The sequence below is a fragment of the Bactrocera dorsalis genome, chromosome 1, assembly GCF_023373825.1.
Source record: "Bactrocera dorsalis isolate Fly_Bdor chromosome 1, ASM2337382v1, whole genome shotgun sequence".
Lineage (NCBI taxonomy): Eukaryota > Metazoa > Arthropoda > Insecta > Diptera > Tephritidae > Bactrocera > Bactrocera dorsalis.
In genome coordinates this window covers 107,384,699-107,407,477 of record NC_064303.1, presented here as the reverse complement: position 1 = coordinate 107,407,477, position 22,779 = coordinate 107,384,699, and the positions used below count along the sequence as shown (strand labels likewise).

The window sequence follows — 22,779 nt, the reverse complement described above, 5'->3', positions numbered from 1 at the left end:
CCGGCAAAAGTAGCAAAGGAATCTTTTTAATACTTTTTATCGATTTAAGTTGACTTCCAGTTACGTGGCATGGCAGCAGCAATAACGAGCAGCGTGCTGCATGACAATGTGGCAGCAAAGTAACCTTGCACACAAGCGCACATACAAGCGCACAAGTTATTGGAAGCAACTGTAGCTGAGGCAGTGGCAACTAGAAGTGGACACGGCCAGCCACCACCCTCGCCAAGCACCAAGTTAGAAGGGAGTAAGTGGCAAAAAAGCGATACACTAATAAAATATGTGCACCTATAAAATATGCAAGTCTTGTTTCGTTGCTTGAGTGGATGTAAAGTAGGTGCCAGCGTCAGCTACCGCGCCACAAAGTACGTGCAACAATGATGCGCAACTTGAATTAACCTTTCTACGATGAAAAAGGGGCAGCGCAATGAGAAAATGTGGCAGCAGCAAACCACAAATAAATAAAAGTGCAAATGAGGAGGCATAAAGTGGCACGGGAAAGGTGGAAAGATTTGATTGGAGTCACGAAGATTGGCGCTGGGCAAAAGGGCACCCGCACAAATAAGCGAAAAGAGTGAAAAAATTTAATAATTCCAGCAGCGTGTGCACAGCAGCAGTAGAGTGGCGCTAAATTTTTACAAGCACACACACACACACTTGCACAGTTGCTTGCAAATACCTGCTAACGGTTTAGGTGCTTCAATGTATTACAGTTGCTGGCAGCGTTGATGCCAACTTCACCCGATTCATGGAACTGACAAACCAGCATCGACGTGCCTTTCGTGATTTTCATGCAAATATCGAAAAATACACCCCAAGCGATTTAGAAAGCAAAAATAAGAAATTGAAAAATGTTGCAAGCACACTCAAACGCACAAGAGCTATATGCAGTTAAAGGACTTACTGCATGAAGACGGGCGAAAATATAGCAAAATGTGAAGGTAGTAAAAAATATTGACAGAAATTAGCTACAGCAGCTATTCAATAAGGTAGGAACATGAAAAATGTGTGGCAACAAAAAATATATCTACAAATTTAGTGGTGGGGAGAGACGGCAACAAACTTGCGGCAGTATCATTTCACGGGCTGTGTATCTTTACACGCGCGTATGCGACCGCTCATGTGTAAAACTGGTTAAATATAACGGTCGAAAAGGTAGCACCGACACAGTGATGTGGTTGTGGCACAAAGTGGCTGCGCTGCCGCACACGCGTGCAAGGAAATTTCTTCAGTCAAGCAAGCCAGTTTGCATAAATTTCGCATAACTTGCGCTAGAGTAGAGTAGAGCATACCAAAAAAAGAAACTTAAATGTGCAAGCTTGTTGTAGAAATGCGTGTTATTTGAGCTGACAGCAGACGCATGCAACATAAGAATATATAAGAACACATAAGAACATATGTGCGTGTGGATGCGGCAAGGCTGGCAGTAAAAGAGCAGCGGTGGAGCGCTTGGGTGACAAGGCGGATGGTGAAACGCGCAAAGGTCGTATGTGAGCAGCACACACTCTTAAATGGCACACGCACACTTTTAAAAGACACACACACTCACTCTTTAAGGAGACGCACATACTCTTAAATGTTACACATACTTTAACTTGACACACATACTCAGAAATATCTCACAAACACTCATACTCAAAAAGAGCGCGCTCACTCGCGCGCCTCAAGTCTCCAGTGGCAGCATCGTTGCCTCGATTGACTCCAGTTGCGCGCTGCTTGTCTTTAATTTTATTTGCAAATTTTATTTCATTTTTTTTTACAAATATCCTTTAACCCTATCATGTCGTTGCGCGGCTCTAAGTAGCGCCATATGCATTTAAGTATTTGCACTTTGGCGCGCCATAAAATGTACGCACACTCACGCTTATTTATTATTTGATGGTTATAGATATCGAGGTGTACATATGTGTGTGTGTGTGTGCATATTAGATTTATTTGCTTATATGAATGTATGAATTTCTTGCAAACTCACCGGCAACTTGCAGCGTCGCATTTCGACTTCTCGCCACGCCCAACTCGTTTTTCGCCTCACACCAGTAGACGCCAGCATCCGTTTCGCGACGCGAATTTACAACCTGCAAGGAAGGAAAGAAAGTTGAAATATGCTTAGTTTTTATCAGTTTAAGGAATGGAAGGAGTTATGTACGATTTTCTTAAATTTCTGTTAGGGTTAGAATATGACAATACCTTTTAATATTATAAAAAAAAAGTTTGGCATACAAATTTACAATTCTTTAGTACAGTTTACATTTTTAGTAAAAAAAAAATTTCGATTCATAAATTAGCTAAATTTTTGTCCGGAAAAAACTTTAGGTTTTTAGAACATCCTACTATTAGCAATAATATTTTGTCATTTGGTTGGTAACATTATCAACACTTCGACACCTGAAATTTGACTCTGAAATTTATTGATACTAAAGGAAGGCTAGTTAAGAACAGACCTCCTATATGGGCGTTCGTTGCTCCTAAATAGCACAACATGTATGGTAGATGGGGAATCTCACTATAGTTGAGGGTACAGAAAGTGTTAGATCAAGGTATCATACGATTCGTGCCGAGAATAAACTTTGAGCCTTGGATAGCCCAGTTTCCAAAGGAGCTTATGGTCCTCTTTAATAGTCTTACGTGGATAGCGGGAAATATGCGCCAGAATAGCTCGAAAACAGCCCGCGCAAAAGCAAAAGCGAAGCTTGGCAAAAGGGGAATACAAAGGAGCTCCAAGCATTAATTGCGTGAATGTAGTTTTAAGCTTTAACCAAAAATACCGTCAGTCAAAAGGCAGAAGATAAAATGCGTAACAACCGCAAAATCTTTCCCTGATTCAGAGAAGGAGATCCAGAAGAAAAAATCATCATAGCCCAATTAAAACGGGCGCAAGCTTCTCCCATAAATGTAGCTTTGGAATTGTCATTGAACACTCCTGGTTCACCATCGTCATGCACGGATGACGCATCGTACCGAGGCCAATTTAAAATGATAGCAAGTGATTTCAAGCGATCAGTATAGCTACATATATAAGGGCGCAATAGCCATACGGAGCCGGACTGTTAACGGTTGAGAAGAAAAATATTCCATCCCAACCAAAGTCAAGTGAATGGATCCTGACTACACTATCGCAGCTGGACCAGATATTGCAGCTCATCAGAGCCTGCAACTCAAATCTGCCAACTGAGAGAGTTAGATTTGTCGAGGCTCTCAAGAGTCCCACAGAGAAAACTGGCGTGGATACGAAAAGGGCTCTGAAGCAGATCCTGTTGCTGCTAATAAAAGAGTCCATGCAACTTCTGCAATAAGAGGTGGGGAGGTCAGTTACAATAAAAACTATAATTTACGTATGCATAAATCACGATTTACAGTTCTAATAATATGCATTTCCACCATAATTTAAGAGTATCAAACTCAAATTGAGAAATCGTGAGTGTATAAAATTTAGTACTTTTTCTAAATTTAGTACCATTTCAAGTTTTTACAAAAACCAACTACTAATAATAAAAAAAATGATAAAAATAATTGCTGAAGTACTAATTTATGAATAGATAGAATAGTTTTGCAAAAAAAGTTTGTACTAAAAAAGTACTAAAATAAATAATATTTCAAGAAAGAATGTTTACGTTTTAATGGATATTTTAGAAGCTATAAAATGAAAAATGAATATTTTATTGTACTAAAAATTTTAGTACTAAAACTTAAAATATATTTTGTATAGGAATTACTTAGATAAGTTAGGAAATACATATTTTCAAAAGCACAAAACGAGATGTACTAAAAATTATAATCTGAATATTTCATTGTACTAAAAAATAGTAGTACCAAAACGAACTAAATTTATTTTGTAAGAGGCTTTTCTTAATAAGTAAAAAAAAAAACATAATTTCGGAAGCATAAAACGAGATGTACTAAAATTACTGTATAAATTTTGAGTAATTTAAAGCATTTTTTTTAAATCATATCTATTCGACAAATTTTAGAACAGTTATCAATGAGTTTGGATGTAGTAGTTTTTAGTACACTAAAATACTTATGTTTTTGTATAATTCTTTTTTGTCATCAGAAATTATTTCTGAATATATAGTAACTTTATTTTCCTAACAACATTTATTTGTATTTTTGGTACTAAATCAATTAATTTTAAACTAATTTTTTTATATAAAGAAAAGTTTTTCGTCCTTTGAAACTGTGTGACCATTAACAATTTAACATTACTAATATTTATTGGAAATATCCCTAAACTGGGGTTTTTAGTACAAAAGTTGTTTTAGAACTAAATTGCTGCAATTGGTGGAACATGCTAATAGTAAAGTTTTTTGTTATAAACCCCTCTTCAGTTATTTACTTAATATAAACATTTCAGTTAAACTTATTCTGCCTTTAGTACTAAATTGTATTTTGATTTTAGTACTAAAATGAATTTTGTGGCTATTTATTATAAAAAAATCGATTTTTACTTTATTTACCAGAAAATTAAGGGAAATGGCAAGTGTTAATAATCTCAAAATATTTTTAGTACTGCTTTTAGTTTTTAGTATAAATGAATTTAAGAATTTTTGCGACTAGGAAATTTCAAGATTCTTATTTGTTACATCAAAAAACAAATAAATTTAAGACACCGTAAATTTTAGTACTTCAGAAAGAACATATTTTTGGGTGAGATTATTATTAATGGTGTACTAAACCGCATTCGATGAAAATCAATTCTGGAAAGTGCCTTTAAAAAAAGTATAGAAAGACAAATTATTAAACATACCCAACCAAATGCGAGGTAATCTTTTGGGTAATTTTTTATGGCTCACCACTTTTCGCACGGCTTCACCAGCGACGTTAAACAATTTGCATTATTTGCTTAGAAAAAATCGAAAAAATATGCAAATTGGTACATTGCCGCCCCCGCACATTTTCACTCACACTTTCACTAAGCTTTCACTTTCTCACAAGCTTACTGCCAATTTTCTTGTTGCCACACCCACTGCACACACCTCTATTCAAGGTGAGCGTGAGCATAGGTGAAAGCGTGGGTGGGTGAAATCAAGATGGGTGTGTGTTTTGGTGCCACATGTTGTGTCATGAGTGATGTGAATTTTTAGCAGATCACATGCACACAGTCACACGCACACTTGCCTGCATATAGTATGTATCGAAGTGTTGTGCTTGTTTTGCATTTTGATGAATTGCATTATTGAAAGGATTTCAGATTGGCGCTAACAACTTTTTTGGCTGCTTTTCTCGCAAACTCACACGTATATAAACATAAGCAAATGTGTATGTGAGCCTGTAGTGCTGCTAAAGGATGCTGAGCATTTTTAGTAGGTAAATAATTGCGGCAATAAATCATAGCCAGGTTATGATGAGACGCAATTTAGCAAACTTATGCGTCATATAAATTGATGAAGGATGCCAAGCAATCGCAAATGTATAAAAAATGGAGCTGTGTGCCAGTGTGTGTGTAATGTGATGTGCACAAGTGCGGCAGTCATGCTGAGATTAGTGGTGTGTGTTCATGCACGCGCTGGCTGCATTGAGTGAATTGATGGCTGTTCACTCAATATAAATTGGGTAATTTAAAAAATAGATTCTACTGAAAAATGAAAAATATGCTTGAGTAGGTTGAGAAATATATTTCAGTTTTTAGGTTATTTATTTAATTTTTTTTTAGATTATGACTGAACTGGGTTAAGTTTTGACAAGAAATAAGTGGGTGGATGGTGACCAACGGATATAAATAGGGTACAGAGATGTTAGTTTTGTTGACAATTTTCTAATTTTTGTCTAAGAAATATATTAAGAACTAATACAATAATATCCCAGTTTAGAGAAAACTAAATATTAAGACATTTTAAATTTAATCAACTGTATTTTTATATTCTGAACAGGATATATTATATTAAGTTCTCACGAAGTTTGTGTAAAATACACGTACATACATACCTACATATATCGACCTAGCTATGTTTAGTCCTTTAGTTTTTGAGATAACGTTCTGGAAATTTACACACGTTCTGATCTCCTTAAGAAGCTACTTATTTAATGGAATCGCCAATATTGCAACGCTAGGGCATTTAGCTGCCATATAAACTGACTGACCAAAATCAAGTTCTTGTACGGAAAACTTTTTTATTTAACAAGATATCTCCATTAAACTCCGCAGAGATTATTCTTAAAAACAACGCTACAATCTCCGAGCAAATCGTTTAGATCGGTCAACTATAGCATATAGCTGCCATATAAACTGACCGATGAAAATCGAGTTCTTGTACGGAAAACTTTTTTATTTGATGAGCTATTTTCAAGAAATTCGGCATAAGTTATTGCCCAAGGCATTAATGTAATCTGCGAAGTAACTGTTCAGATCAGATCACTATATCATATAGCTGCCATACAAACTGGCCAATCGAAATCAAGTTCATGTAAGCAATTTTTGTATTTGTAATGGATATTATAGTTCTCTGCAACGGCGGTTATCGGTTTTTATAATATACTTTAAAATATTTTTTTATAATATGCTTTTAATCCCAACTGGATTACCCTCCTGCATTTTGCATTTAATTTACGAAATTAAAACTTTTGCAAGTCCTAAGAAAACAAAAATGAATTTACGCATAACAAGCAGCAATTTAATGCTTGAGTGAAGCGCCAAAACTGCAAGAAAAATTGCATGAAATTATCAGGAGACGACCTATTTTCAAAGCTCCTTACATATATACATACATACAAACATATATAGATGGGGTTGCGCAAACATGCACATGATTATAATATTCCTAGTATAAAGTTCAAATATAAACAAAAAATTTGTATATATATCAAAATAAAGGTTCTAAAAAGTGTCTTGAAGTGTATGTGTATATTAGGGTGGCTCAAAAAACGAATATTTTTTTTGCTTTGTACTCTGAAGAATTGTTTGATATACAATTTTACGAAAATTACTCCAAGTATGCGGTCTTAACTGTAAAGGATTATCTGCCTTCCAGTTTTTTTTATATTTTTTCTTATTATTCGATATAAAAATTCATATATCACACTTCCTAATACTTAAAAAAATGCAAATCGTTTCGTACATTTTTTAGGAAAATGATGCTGTACAAAAAAGTTTCATACGGTTTTTTCGTTAACCTAACCATTTCAAGAATATTAATTGAAATTTTTTCTTTTATGGATTTTTTTTAGACAACTTTATAAATTACAGAACTTATAATTTTCTAACGGGTGATCCTATAGATAATTTTAATTTAATAATAAGGGCGTAAACGATAAGTGTAGCGTTTGCTGTATACGTAGCGCCATCCTGCTGGAAGCAAAATGATGTCCAGGTCTTCCTCCTCAAAATTAAAAACAACAAATCGGTCAAGATGGCTTTTTTCTAGTGAATAGCACCCATTTCGTAACAGCGGACTTTTTAAATAAGTCGCTTTCCGAATGGTATTTGACGTTTCCAATATCGAAGTATAGATAATTCAAATTTAAAACGTTAGATGAACCACCCTATAGCATACCGAATGTAATAAATTTTTTTGTTTCATTTAACATCAAAAACAAACGTTTAGCAAAAAAATTCATTCATTGCCTAACATCTACAGCAGCCGATCGATAAAATTTACTAAAAAAAATAATCTGACAATATTTGGGACCACGTTAATAGAAATATACTTATATATTTGCACATCTCTAAAATTTAAACACACACTCTCTCATAAGTTTTCGCAACCTTTTACTGATTATACGCACATTCCCACATTTTCTCCTTTTCACTCCACCTCTTGTCTATATATGAGTTGTTCAGTTGTTGCTCGTCCAACAGCTGTTTTGTTGCTTGTTATACTTGAATGCATTCAGAAAATTGTTCAAAACTCAATTTATAACATTAACGAGCAACACTTGTGCAAATAAATACACACACATGCACATGTGCACAAGTAAAAGCATCTGAGTGTTATGGGTATATAAAATATGAGTGAGTCGCTATAAAAAATATATCTGTTAGAGTGCTCACTTAAGAAGTAAATCCTATGAGAAGGAAAAATAATATTTCGTGCATATATTTGTAACAAATTGATGTTTTTTAAACTTGGCATAGTTTAATAATTTTGAATATTGTATTTAATATTGTATGGAGTTAATGGATGAACGAATTCTGCGTCTTAAATCATAAGTTTACCTATAGTTTCACGATCTTTTTTAAATTAATGCTAACTGATTGTTTGTTGCACGTCAAAATGTTTAAATTTGCCCACTTTTTGGTTACAATTTCTAGGGGATTTTTTTTTTTTTAATTTAATCTTTGCTTCTGTTATTATAGACTTTATAAACGAATTTCGTTGGTAAAAAATCAAGTACTGTTGACGAATTCGCTCTGGTTGGATATGTAACTGAAATTTACACGAAGAAATCAAGCAAGTAACAAAAAACAATGTTTTATGACTGAATGGCTTCGTAAATCGACCAGTCATTTGCATGTGCTAGAAACAAGAAGAGCATGGAGAGACTTGCAGTTCCAGATAAAAGAGAGACAGGCCCATATATAGCAACCTATTAAAGATCGTCCAATGTATGTTATTGGGAACTTTTTAATAAAGGATTTCAAACTGTATATAAAAAATTAAGTGCTTATGACTTCTAAATAACACAGTTAATGCTACAGCAAGCTACAGTTTAGGTGAGACTCTGAGGTTTGAGGTCCTGGAAAGTCCACCAAAAAAATTAGTGTATTTATTTTGAGTTTTCATGTTCTCTAAAAGAACACACACCATCTTCCGTCTAATGAGTTCCAGTTCAGCGAAGCTCAATGTTAGTGGTCCAAAATAAGAATATAATTATGCTGAGAACTCGGCAGGTGAAATTTACGAATAATAAATGAGTAAAGAAAAATAATTTGTAAACAAATGATCGAACGGTTACCTGAGAGTATAGCTAGATCCTATATATTCAGAAACTCGGAAAAAATTGTTCGGATTACCATAAGAAGAAATAATGAATAAACAGTAGGAATGTATTATAAGGCTTATATACTTTCATTGATTTACTACTAAAATCAGAGAGAATATTTGAAATCGGACTGACGTATGGCACAACTTGGCGCATTTTACGTCGAGATCTTAGATTAAAAGCTTATAAAATATAGATTGTGCAAGAACTGAGGTTGCTCGACCTTCGCAAGCGACAGCGTTTCGCTCAATGGAATCTTGAAAAGTTCCAAGAACATCCGACTTTTACTCTAGCCACATTTTGTTCAACGAAGCGGCCCATTTCTGGCTCAATGGGTATGTAAACAAGGAAAATTGCTACATTTGAGATGAAAAGCAACCTGAAGAGATTCAAGAGCTACCACTTCATCCAAAAAATTACGGTTTGGTGTGGTTTTTGGGCCGGTGGAATCATAGCTCCATATATTCTTCTCGTGGAGTAGCCGCGGCCAACATTTGAAAGAGGTAGTCTTCAAAAACTATATATCAAAGAGTGTGTTTTCGAATGATAATAAACATTTTCCATTAAATTTGAAATTTTCGTGTTTTTCTTTAAGAAGCAAGTGGACAACCTCTAAATGGATCACTCTTTATAACCATGTCCAAATATTTCTTGGTTTTATATAATAATTTTAGTCATTCAATTTAAACCTTTCGTCATTAGAATTTGCTCAAATTTCTCTAAAACATTGATGAGTGTGAAACGAGGTGTTGCTTAGAATATATTTTAAAATATTTTATTAAAAGTTTTTAATCTTTTATGACAACAAACCAACGCAAACACCGCAAAAGATATCAATCCATTTTACCTTCTTGAGGAAAATATATTAAATCAAATTGAGTAAAGCAATAAAAGGGGATAATGTATGCAAAACATACATATATATGCATATGAAATATAAACATTTGGCAACAACAACGACACACATGTTACTGTGCGTCGAAACGAGCGAGTGAAAGCAAACACTTTGGCAAATAAAAGATGAATGCACACTAGTGTAAATATGCCTTCATAGAAAGCGATTGTAAATAAACACACACATACACACTCATTCTTAAATGTAATAATGCCTTAATGTGTAATCGACACATAAATAAATAAGAGAAAACAACAATAACAAGCATAGAATCGCTACACAAAAGCAATAAAGGCAACTGTAATGACACAAGTCCCAAACAAGTTGTTAAGTTTAAATGCCAAAAAAGGTAACTGCACATATACACAGTATGTATGTGTATGTATATGTGTGTAAAGTGTAGGAAAGCCAGCAAGTAAAGGACATGCTGCACGGTTATACTTATATTTGTATATAGATTTTCCTACTATTTGGTAGTTATTTATTTGCTTGGCATGTGTGAGTTTGTTTAGCAGTCAGCGGGGCTTTCGTCTCCATATTTCTTGTTTACAACTTAAAACTACACATTCGGTGAGCACAAAGCACGCCACAATGCATTTGTGAGAGGATTCGTTTTCGCGCTGCACGCGCTGGCTGCACACGAGCGCTGATATGTGAGCGGAAGGATCACATTGCCATTGCCATTGCCATAATTACGTTTCACTGTGGCGCAGGATCACATAAACACACTACCACTACTATACAACTATGTATGGCATATGTAACTGTAAAACAGCAAGCAGCTCAGTACTGTGTTAACTAAATTGTGCGTGCGTGTTTCGACGAACTTCAAGGAGCGCAAGCAGCTGTTAGCTTCACATACACAAACAGATACACACTTATATATATACATATGCGGCGATATTTCACTTCAGTCGGAAGAAAATTGTGGTGCTGCGGTTGTATTTCTGAACTTTTCCGCATCGCTTACGCCGCTATGCGTGGCGGTATGGGTTTTGCGACTTTTGTTGTAGTTGTTATTTTGTTGCTACGACTTCGCCAATAACAACAGCAAAGTGCACGCGCGCCAAGGCATAAGCGTGTGGGAGTGGTGAAAATTTTGCGAAAAAAATTTAAGAAATTTGTAAGTAAGTGAGTTGAAAGTTGCAAATACATGCACACACGCACATAGTCAAACACTATCAGAAACTCTCTGCGCACGCAGTAAAAGCGAAGTTAAGTCGATAAATTTTCGTCGCTGTCAGCAGGAAACAGAAAAAATATGTGAACATCACGTGAGTTCTTGTGGATTGTCTATTTTAAGCGAATGAAGATCTTTATTTATATATTTTTCCTTTAAATATATTATGATATGTACATTAAACAACCTTATTAACTTTGAAATTAATTGCTTTAATACGAAAAGCGAAATATTCGCAGGTCAAACAAGGATTATCAAAAATGGTAAAATTTTTTTTTTTTTAATTTTTTTTTAAGTGGACTTCAGGGTTTTAAATAAATTGTTCAATGCGCAGAATGGAAAAAAATTGATCAGTTCGAGAACAGGAAAAACCGTTAACTTCGGCAGCGAAGCTCTAATACCTTTCACAGTTGCATTTTTTGTACCATAAAAGAGTATAAGAAGGTCTTTATTTGGATTTTGGCCGAAAAATGTATATGGTGGACATCGGATATAGTACAGATCAGATCTTAAAAATTTTGATCTTAAAAAATTTCGTGAAAGCATCTTGCAAAATAAAATCAGTTTTCGTACAAAAATTTGATTTTGATCGTTCAGTTTGTATGGCAACTATATGCTACAGTTATCGGATCTGAACAATTTCTTTATAGCTTGCATTTTTGCCTTAGACACGAACTCAGTTTAATTTCGTCTTGATATATTTTAAAATGAAAAAGTCTTCCATTCAAGGATATGGTTTTGAAAGGTCAGTTTGTATGGTAGCTATATCCCATAGTGGTCGAATATCAAAGGTTCCATCAGAAGACCACCTTCTTGGAGAGAAACAGACTTATACAAAATTTCAGATAAATATTTTACAAAATTGAGGAACTAGTTCGCGTAGACAAACGGTTGGACAGGCTTTGGTATCGTTTCCGAGGTTTCCTTCCGAGTATTACAAATATCGTAGTGAATACAAACGTACCATGTACAAGATATAAATATTCCTCACTAACCACTATTTCCAGAATAAAGTCAATACGAAGGTCGAAAGGCATTATGTACTTACGTAAATGAGTGTTAGAGAAAGGTATGTTCAGAATTCCCCTAAATTTGATTCAGGAATGCCTTATAAGGGACATTATTAATGTAAAGCCTTATTTAATTATATTAATTGAGTGTCTTAAGTATTTTACTGTGAAGCAAAACAATACCAAGGAATACAAAATGACATTTTATTGAAAGCCCATAGTCGTTGTAGAATTTGTATTGATTTTTTTAAGCTGCAGTTATGGAGCATAATAAGACTTCTAAGCACCAAAGTTGATACAAATCATCATGGATGTGAAGAATGCCTTCAACGCAGCCATTTGGACAAAGATAATCAAGGCTCTGAATGACATACGCGCTCCTCAATATCTTATGGAAATTATTATGAGTTATATTGAAATCAGGTGACTATTATTCGATACTGATGAAGGCACCAATAGCTATTCTATTTCGAGTTGAGTACTGCAAGGCTCGGTTCTAGGTCTCCTTCCATGGAATTTAATATATATATGATAAGGTGCTATGGAGACACCAACCGAAAGCAGTTTAATTAATTGCATACGCAAACGACTTTATTGTGGTGGCAGTGGCTAAACACCTAGATGACCGAAGGAAATGCCATGAGGGCATAAACGGCCTGCACCAATGGTTCTCCTCAATGAGTTCAGAACTGGCTTAGCAAAAGACAGAAATATTGCTCTAGTGTACTTGAAAAGTGGAAATTTAGAATACACTGCAGATAAAGTGATTAAAATCATAAAAGTTAAAAGAGTAGGGCTCAATCCGCCATCATTTGCTGCTCAATGAGCACATTGAGCTCAAATTCATAACTCATTACACCTCAAATATACCTGAAATCTACCACAGAGCTCAGTAGTAGTAGTATTTTCGAGTATTGGTTTGGAACTGCGCTTTTTTGTAGCAGATTTAAATTTAATCGCTATGTGGGTAGGAGGGCGTTCATTATCCGATGCTACTCGATTATTCCTGACTAGGCATGGAAAAAAGAAATGTTCCAACCAAATTTGTTTGAAGAATTATTTTCTGTTTTAAAGCTATTCGAAGCCACAACCACATTTATAAAATTTTCAAACTAAAGATGTCCATCCCCTCTGTAGAACTCTGTACTAAATTTTATAATTTCAGCACCATTTTGTAGGTGTGACATAGAATAGATTATTATTACCGGAAAATTCAATGGAAATTAGTACAAGCTTTTATAAAATCTCTCAATGTTTGTTTAAAATATCACCTGTATGGACAAACAAGCGTAAGGACAGACAGATATTCAGAATTTAATTCTTCTCATGCTCTCTAACATTACATACATGTAATTATTTTTGATGTCATCATTAGCTGAATATTAAAATAATATTTGCGAGTAACATGTGGCGAGTGTGTAATAAAAAATAATATGACATAGGCATATTCATAAATGGGATATTTTCAAATTTATTTATTATAATTACAATTTAATGTCCAACCAACGCATTTTTAATTACAAACACCACTCACTCAATTTGCCACACTTAACAGTTAAGTAGTGCTTTCCGCCAATCAACAGTGGCTGGTTAACATTTAATGAGCAAACTCATTAGAAATTCATTTTAATTTATAATAAATAATTTTAATTAAACCAAGCTACACGCATAAAACCAAATTTATTAAATAACCCTTGACAAACGCTTGCTCAAATTGAGCTCTTCACCGGCTTGCTTGCTGACTGGCTGGCTGGATGAGTGGCAGGCAACAGGCACGCGCGCTGCAAGGCAGAGACTGACAAATTGTCAGCTAACCGAAAATGGCTTTTGCTTTTGCGCCTAAATGAACCGCATAAATGCTGAGTAATTCAGTGCCAGCAAATAAATTAAGAGAAACATATATACCTACATATATGAGAGTATATAAGCGGTGGAGGAGTGGTGGCTTCAGAGCCTAGTGAGTGTGTGCAGCCAGCAGGGAGAGGTATTTAAATAATTAAATTTAATTTATATTTGATTTGCGACGGCAGAAGTGCTTATTTTCTTGACTAACGAGCTGCGCTTCTCAGCGCACTTCGAAGTAACAACAACAGCTACCATGAGTGGAACAACAACAAATATAGGTAAAAGGCACATATAGCATACATAGCAACCACATGCTCCTGAGCGTGGAGTGACGCACATTTAAGCATTGAAGGACGCAACCACAAGTGCTTGAGCATCGATAGATGAGCGCCGGAATCTTCGCTGGCATTTCAAACCGCGCATTAGGCACGTAATGAGATTTTTTTTTAAGATCTGCATTTCAGTAAACAACCTTGCACGAAAAGTTACGAAGCTGGCAACAATGTAAAAGTAAATATTTCCATCGATGGGAGTTTGAAAGATTTCTGAAACTATTTTGAAGTTAAGAGAATATTGTAAAATATTTGAATCGAGGAAGAGATTGAAGGTATAGATATGCTACTTTCTTTCAAACATAATTTTGACTCAGACACTCGTTGAAACAAAGTGTGAAAAGTAACTTTTCGCCTAAAAGTAGGCCAAACCACCACCAATTACGTTTAAGATGAGTCGTACAAGAGTTATTATGGAGATGTCACACCGAAAATTTATACAGGTCCGTTACTCCCGAAGAAGCTGCTCGCTTGTTGGAACCACCGATATCGAACCACTATAGCATATAGCTGCCATACAAACTGACTTATCAAAATCAAGTTCTTGCATAGAAAACTTTTTAGTTTGAAGAGATATCTTCACAAAATTTGGCATGGATTATTTTTCAAGTCAACAGAATAATCTCCAAAGAAATTATTCAGATCGCACGTCTATAGCATATAGCTGCCATACAAACTGAATGATCAAACTTAAGTCCTTATATGGAAAACTTTTTAATTTGACAAAGTATTTTAATGAAATTCAGCAGAGATTGGCCTATTGAAATATACAACAAACACTCACTATAAAAACTGACTCATCAAAAACAATATAAAAATCCTTTTATACCATTTTGTGCAACCAAAAGTGCAAAAAAATAATAAAAATACTTGTAAGTGTTTTTGTATAATTTCAGTAGTTTCTCTTCATAGAAGGACTATCAAATCACGATTGCTTGCATATACAAGAGTATAGCTGAATATACGACTTCACAAAAAAATTAAAATATTAAAGGCATAATAAAGTTAAGCAGACACGCAGCATTTAACAGCAGTCTGCTTTTATTTCTTTTCCTTTGCATTTTGTAAATTCACAATTTCAGCATTTTCATGGACCCAAAGAAAGAAAAAACGCACAAAGCAACTAAAGCTACCCGTGAGCTTACGAGGTATAAAGAAGCACAGGCACCAGCATTAGCTACAATATGGCTAAATATGCTTTTGCATAACCGTGTGTGCGCTTGTATGTGCCTGAGTCGAATTTCTGCTGTGCTTGCAAACTTTGCTAACGGAATTTTTGAAAATATGCTATTTCTTAGCAACACAACCGGCATACAAACGTGTATGTACATAAAATACAAACAGCAGTTGCATTGAGGCTTTTACAGCAGCCTACTTCAAACATACACCCACTATATGTATACACACCAACGCACATAACATATGCGTATGTGTGACTGTGCGCACATCCACGCATTCACAACTGCGTATCCTTTGTATCACTTCAGCCTTGTGGTAGTCATTGTAATTGTTGTTGCTGTTGTTGCTGGTGCCTTTTGCCTATTGTTTTTCCACTTTACATTCCTTGCGATTTGCTCAGCTCCCTGCCGCACGCACACTCATCACACTCGTGCGCCTTGTGGATAATATTCGTCGCATTATTTCCTTCCACAACATTTCCTGTGTTCAGCCACATTCCTGCCTGACACAGCTATTCGCAAAGCATATCAAGTTGCTTGTTGGTGCTGTGTTATCTTGGGCTTTTACTCACTTTTTTCTGCTACATTTTGGTAGCTTTACTTTGTTGTTGGTGCATTTCTTTCGCTCTACTACTGATTTTGTGCTTTTTGTTGTTGTTCTCACATCACTTTGTAAAATTTCATTTGCGTTTATTGTTTGTTGTTTTTTGTTTACTTTTTCGGCAAGTTTTAAAAAGTTCGTAATCGTGCGCTGGAAATCATGCAACAGTCGAAAGTTGAGGAAAAAAATTTTAATCTCATGTGTTCATATGCTCAGAAGAAATTGGAATTAAGGATATATGAGTGCGCTTTGAGTTGAGTGTGTGTGTGTGACTCTAATATTTTATTTACATCATTTAAGATTGACATTTTTATGGCAACAGAAGCAAATATTTCATATCAACTGTTTATATTTATAGAGAGTGTGGTTTGACTGATTCAAAAAATGCCTTAGACGATATTCTGTGGTAAAACAGAGAGCGTAGAGTTATTAATTTTCAGACTATAAAATACAGACCTTTCCTTTTTTCTTTGCCCTTAACCTTTTTTCTCGTAATGGAAACTTTATGAAAAGATTTTGCTTGAACTTATGTTTCACGCAAAGAATATACCAAAAATTAGTGAATGAAAAATTTCTATGAAAATATTATAGAATTCTATGCAAAATGTCCGTTCAATATACCAAAATGTATTGCTTTCAATCAAAAGGTTCATTCCTCAACTAATAGTACACAATTGCCTTAACAATTGGGTAGCCATGTTGTATGAGTAACATTTGTTATCCTCTGATATGACAGTTGATAGAGTATTTCATAATCTAATTGTCCAAAAATTTAATAAAAATTTTCAAATTATAATATATTAATACTAATATGATGCTACAAAATATTTCACTATTCTCCATACCTACTATTTTGAGAAAAAAAAATCCGATATATCTCACATTTGGTTAATCATTTACCATGAGATGCGATATTGTTGGATTTTTAGTTCAATTTTATTTCAGAAATGTCCATTAGCTAAGCACAAAATATATAATACAATATTAGTAAAACAATATTTCAGGAAATTTGCCACAATTATGAGAAAAAATTACTCGCCATGGCGTATGAGCAACATCTTGTGTCAATCAAAAATTAGGAGTTTCAAAAGGGTACAGCTTGCTAATTTTTTTAGTTATTGATATGACCTTTCGCACATGACTTTTTTTCTCGAGGAAGCCGCACTTTTGTTAGAATTGTCATATCGAGCTACTTTAACGCATAGCTGTCATACACACCGAACGATCAGAATCAAGTCCTTGTATGGAAAACTTTTGCATTTGACGAGATATCTATAGAAACCATTATTATTTGACAAGATATAATGCACTAAATTTGGTATGTGTTGTTGTTTGAGACAATGCTGCAACCTCTGAAGAAATGGTTCAGATCGGGTTACTAAATCATATAGTTGCCATACAAATTGAACGATCGGAATAAAGTGTTTGTAGGGAAAGCTTTTTCAATTGCCGAGATATCATCAGGAAACTTGACAAGAATTATTGCCTAAAGCAATCATGCAATCTCTGAAGAAATTGTTTAGATCGGACTGCCATAGCATATAGCTGTCATACAAGCTGGACGTTTAAAATCAAGTTCTTGTATGGAAATCTTTTTCATTTGTGAATGTATCTTCACAAAATTTGGTATGAGTTATTGTCTAAAGCAGCGATGTAATCCCTGAAGAAATTGTTCTAATCGGAGTACTATAGCGTATAGCTGTCCTATAAACTGAACATGGAAAATCAAACTTGTGTGGAAAACTTTTTTATTTGACAAGATATCGTAAAGAAATTGGACATACGACTATTTATTATTCAGATCAGACTTTTATAGCATATAGCTGCCTAAAAATTTACTTTTTTTACTTTAATCATTCAATTTCTTTTATATAAAGCTTTTACCTACTGAACTAAAAAAATATTGGGAACACCATGTCGTATGAGTAACGTGTTCAATTGCTTTCAGTAGTGAAAGTACTCATATTTTATGCATGCCTACGAATTTTAACTTTTTCTTTGCATAAAAAATGAAAGAACAGCATTTATACCTCCAATTCCCTCTAATATCTCACCTGCGCACTATGACAAGTTATAGAACATAACCTAAAAAATATTTCTAATTGCGCTCTAATTCATCACTTTTATGAGACTAAATGAAATTCCATATTATAGCAAGAAATACTAAATTATTTTCTCTTATATCTATAATAATCACGCACAAATGCTTGCCCCAATCGCCGACTGAGATTAAAGATGCTGCTTAATTCTTTCTGCAGCTCTCTTATTATTACAATCACGCACTCATTTATTATTTTTATTAAATGTAGCACGCAAACGAAATGAGAAATGCGCGCTCTAGCAAATGAATGCAGCACAGAAATAAAGTACAGTTACATAAATAAATATTGTGCTGGCGCGCAGTTACTCGTACACTTTGTTTAACACAGACATACAGAATTTATTCAACATTTTTCTATATAAATATATATGTACATTAATAGATGTACAACATAATTTCGTCTGTGTGTTGGTGCTCTTAGCATTCGTGTTGCTATTGAAATGAGCTCATTAAAAAGGATTTAGCATGTAACTAGGAGCAAATGCTTGTCTGTAGTTAGGTGGCTTCCACCACTTGCTGTGTCTACACGCTTTCGCCATGGCTTCGCACTTTCTTTTCTATTAGACAATTTATGTTATTACAGTTTGCTGCCACTGTGAGTGTTATATGTGTGTGTTAGTTATTATTTGCTGTTGTTGCTTTTGCTGTAGTTCTGCTTCTTACAACTGGCATGATTCCATACACTGCTATGTAATATATACATTATCGTACTATGCTTCTGCCATTATGCTACTTTTTCATTCATTTGGCATGCCACAATCTCTGTCGCTGTTCCGCTTGTTTCATTTCGCTTTGCTTTCGCTAGCTTTCCTACTTTCATTCGCCTGTCTCACACTTTAATGCGAGTCTCAGCGCTTTGTCCACGCTGTTGAATAGCTGCTGTGCCAGCCGGCGATGCTTAAGCGCGTAATTTTTTAGCTAACACACATAAATATATATATACAACGACATAATGTATACATTTATATATGCATACATATATTTATACTCAAATGACTTAGCAAAATTAAAAGTTGAAATGAAAAAAATTGCAGAAAAAAAGTGAATGAAAGTAGAAAATGGAAAATATGAAACATTTCTGCATAAAAATACTGTTATATACATATATATATAGATATACTATAAGGCAGCCTGCCTGTGTATTCATTCACACTGCCGCAAATATGAAGTATCCTTCTTTTAATGCGCAGCTTAGTTGTGCGTAAAGTAGCAAATGATTTGCGTTTAATGAGATCGCGCTAAGCTCTATTCGCTTTTCTCTATTCTCATTTTTTATTACACGATATTATGCATTTACATTCACTTTTGATTTTATTGCTTTTTTCACTTGCAAATATATTTACATATATGCATATTTATGTATACGTGCATGTGTGTTAAATAATTTTTAATGGCAGTTTTTAAAAGCTCTGTAAACTAAGCGAATATTTTATTGATTTTGCAGAACTTTTGCTTTTTGTGTTTAGTTTGATCACTTGAAATATGAAGTAAATAAAAGTTGAATGAAATTAAAAGTTACACATACGTCATGGCGTACTGTTTATTCATGAAGTTCAGCAGTAATTATTTATAAAAAATTTTCAGTGAACTCATACTCGTGCGTATTAAACAATACTGAAACAAAGCGAATTTCCAAAATTAAAAAAAAAAAATATATTAATTGTTTGAGAATTTTTACGGTATATTTATACATATTTTAAAAATAAACAATAAAAAATTGGGGGAAAGAAATTGAATATGTTTGGAATTAAAGCTATATCTCATAGCCTTAAAAACCCTTTGGTAACGACTTTAGTGATTCCGGGCCTCTCCTCGTATGAAATCGAAAAAACAGAACAAAATTTCCTGCTGTGGTATTGTTCGCATAATCATTTGTGCTCCAAAAAAAGCAACAAAAAATTCTCAAAATGATTGTTTTTTTGTAGTACGATTTTTCCTGTGCTTCAAACTATGCCTGAATCTCGGCGATCATCTCTTCTTTTGATTAGAATTTCTATGAAATTTCAGATTTTTTTTATACCTAGAAAGTACTAACACAGGAAAAGGCAGATAATTTTGCAAGCAGCTATCGAAGTTGACTCCTTTCAGTGTCAGCTTATGATTTGAAAGTCTCTTCATTTGTGAAAAAGTTCAATCTAAGATTAAGGTATACATCAGAAATGAGAACAAGGGCTCGATCAATGCAATATGTTCTACAAAAGCGCCAGTGCACATTTTAAAATCTTAAATCGCCGCTTACAAACTATTCTGGTCTATGATGTTTTTTAGAATAAAACTAGTTCCTAACTAGTCCAAGAAATAATAAAAAGAAGAGATTTTTAGCTGTTTTTATACTCGGTTGTCATTTTGCAAGTTCGAAAAGCCAAATGAATTTATTATGCTTCTAATGACTTAAACAGAATAAATGGCTGAATGAATAGAATGAAGTAAAAAATTGTGAATAATATCAAAACAATTCATTCACATGGCTTAGAAAAACACACAAACTCCAAAAAGAAGCACGCAAACCTTTACCCAACTAAGGCTCACAACAAAAACACACATGCTTGTGCCAATGCGAATAACTTTGCGGGCCGGAAAGTGTCGTTTGTGCGTCGCCGGTGAGTGCTATCAATGCTTAGCCATCGAGTAGTGCACCAAACAGCCGGAGAACCAACGCTGCGTGCGCGCAACACCAAATCAATAGATGCCTTAATGGCTAAAAGCTAAATACACCGTTACCAACATATATGTATATCTAACCACTTGAATTTGCGCTGTCTGTGAGCACTAAGCCCGCAAGCTACTGGCGGTGCCAGTGTGGCTGTTAAGTTTGTTAAAGGTGTGCCTGTGTTTCATATGGGTGATTGCGGCCATACGATTTTCGCCACGCACCATTGAGGGCACTTTGCAACACATTACTACCAAACATTACTCTTTTCCCCTGTCTCTTTCTCTACCTCTCTATCTCTCTTCGTCTTTTTGGCTTGTTTTATTACAGCACAGTTTGGTCAACGAATTCTGCTTTCCCATTTCATTTACAGTCACTAACACTGTTGGCACTTGTTTGCATTCGCTATCACTCCTCCTAGTGCCCCATCTTCTACTTCCATGTTGGCGTTGTCATTGTTGAAAACATTTGTTTCCGTTTTAATTTAAAATAATCATAAATTTTCAGCGTTCACAATCATTGGGGAGTGATTTCGTTTGTGATTGTGCCGCAGTGGCGGAGAGTTGTTTTGGTGGCTTGTTGGCAATGTTGTCGTAGCTACCAGAATATCGCTGGTGAGTGCAGATTTTGGCGATGTAAAGCTATTATTTGAGATTTGGTTTACTTGAAAAAAGTAAAAAATAAAATATTTTAAAGCCGGTTTTACATATTTGGTGTTTTACAATTAAATTTTTAAGTAAATATTTTTAAAAATGTGAGTTATTTTTATTTTTAACCAAAATTTGTTTAGGGAAATCTTAAGTAGCGTAAAGTTCAACAAAGTGAGGCGAAATTAATTAAGTTCGCTTATCTGAAATTTACTTCTAATACTAAGTTTCTGACAAAATTCCTCTCATAAGTTACCACAGGAAATCAATTTTTAGTACAATATAGCCCACAGTTAGGCGCGAACGACCAGAGCCCGTCATCTCGCTTAGTATTCTCACTAAACAGAAGCATAAAAGTAGTAAACTCACTAGCAGCACGAAATTTAGGTAAGGATGTACGTCACTTCCCAATGCTTCAAAACTCAAATAGCTTAATATAAGCCCCAATTTTTCCCTTTAAATACACGAAACATGTATTTTTGGAAAGACCCATTGCATTTTCAACATTTTCTTCCTTATTGTGTCTCAAAAATCTCAACAATTTTTCATTGTGGCGAATTTGAAGAGTTGCTCATACGCCATGGATTATCAAATATATTGTATATTTCTGCACAAATTCATAAAAATTTTTTTTGGGATTTTATCCTAAACGTTGATAGTTCTTTGAAAATAGCTTTTTTATATTTACTTGCACAATCTAGGACACAGCGCTTAGAGAGTAAGTCGCAAGTGAGGAAAGTTCTCCAAAAGCCATTTCCTTGCGAACTATGTGTGACTCAAGCAGTTCACCACTTCCAGTCCTATACCATATATCCTCTGTGCAGTCACAAAAACACACGTTTGAATTAGCGCTAAAGTGAGAAGGCGCTGGGTTAAGGACTCGCCATGGAAACACACCTCCTATGAACGTGAGAAAACAGCCTTGCTGTTGTAAACTCAGCTATAACCGTATAAGTAGTGTCTACGCCAATAAAGAGATGGAAGAAGTGTAACTATAGACATGACTTTACTCTGTTTGAAAGCCAGGGCATACTATTTTTCGGAAGAGATTGTCTTTGAATTTTAATAATATGCTTCAGTATTCTGCAGATATTTGGATAAAAAACCAGTTGTAGGTATAATATACTGAGGTCCATATGTTTGGAGAATAAAAAAACTGTGGTCCGATTTCAACTAATTTTGGACGTCAGTTGGCATACCTTATTGGCAGTATTTAAGTGCTTAAGGTAAAGTGAAACATTTCTATGCAATTTAAAATATTTATAAGTAAGGGGGTTGTGCGTTCGCTTTAGTCCATTTTGCGGTGCCATGTTTATTTTCCAATATGTCGACTACAATGAAACCCCCACGCCCCCATTTAAATGTTCTGTTAAATGTCAAGGAACATGGGTATTAATGTTTAAAACTTAGTTATAGTTTTCTATGTG

The 22,779-nt window shown here is 34.6% G+C and overlaps 1 protein-coding gene and 1 long non-coding RNA gene across 2 annotated transcripts in view; one reads left to right on the top strand and one right to left on the bottom strand.

The window, feature by feature from the left end:
- The window catches only part of LOC105232826 (roundabout homolog 2), a 167,343-nt gene that overhangs the window by 39,245 nt on the left and 105,319 nt on the right, over positions 1 to 22,779 (bottom strand). The window contains exon 3 of the mRNA XM_049446780.1: positions 1,970 to 2,072. Coding sequence (XP_049302737.1) covers positions 1,970 to 2,072 — 103 coding nt within the window. The remainder of the gene's footprint in view (positions 1 to 1,969; positions 2,073 to 22,779) is intronic.
- Positions 1 to 22,779, top strand: part of LOC125775832 (uncharacterized) — a 207,430-nt gene that overhangs the window by 121,559 nt on the left and 63,092 nt on the right. The gene's annotated exons all lie outside the window — the stretch shown is intronic.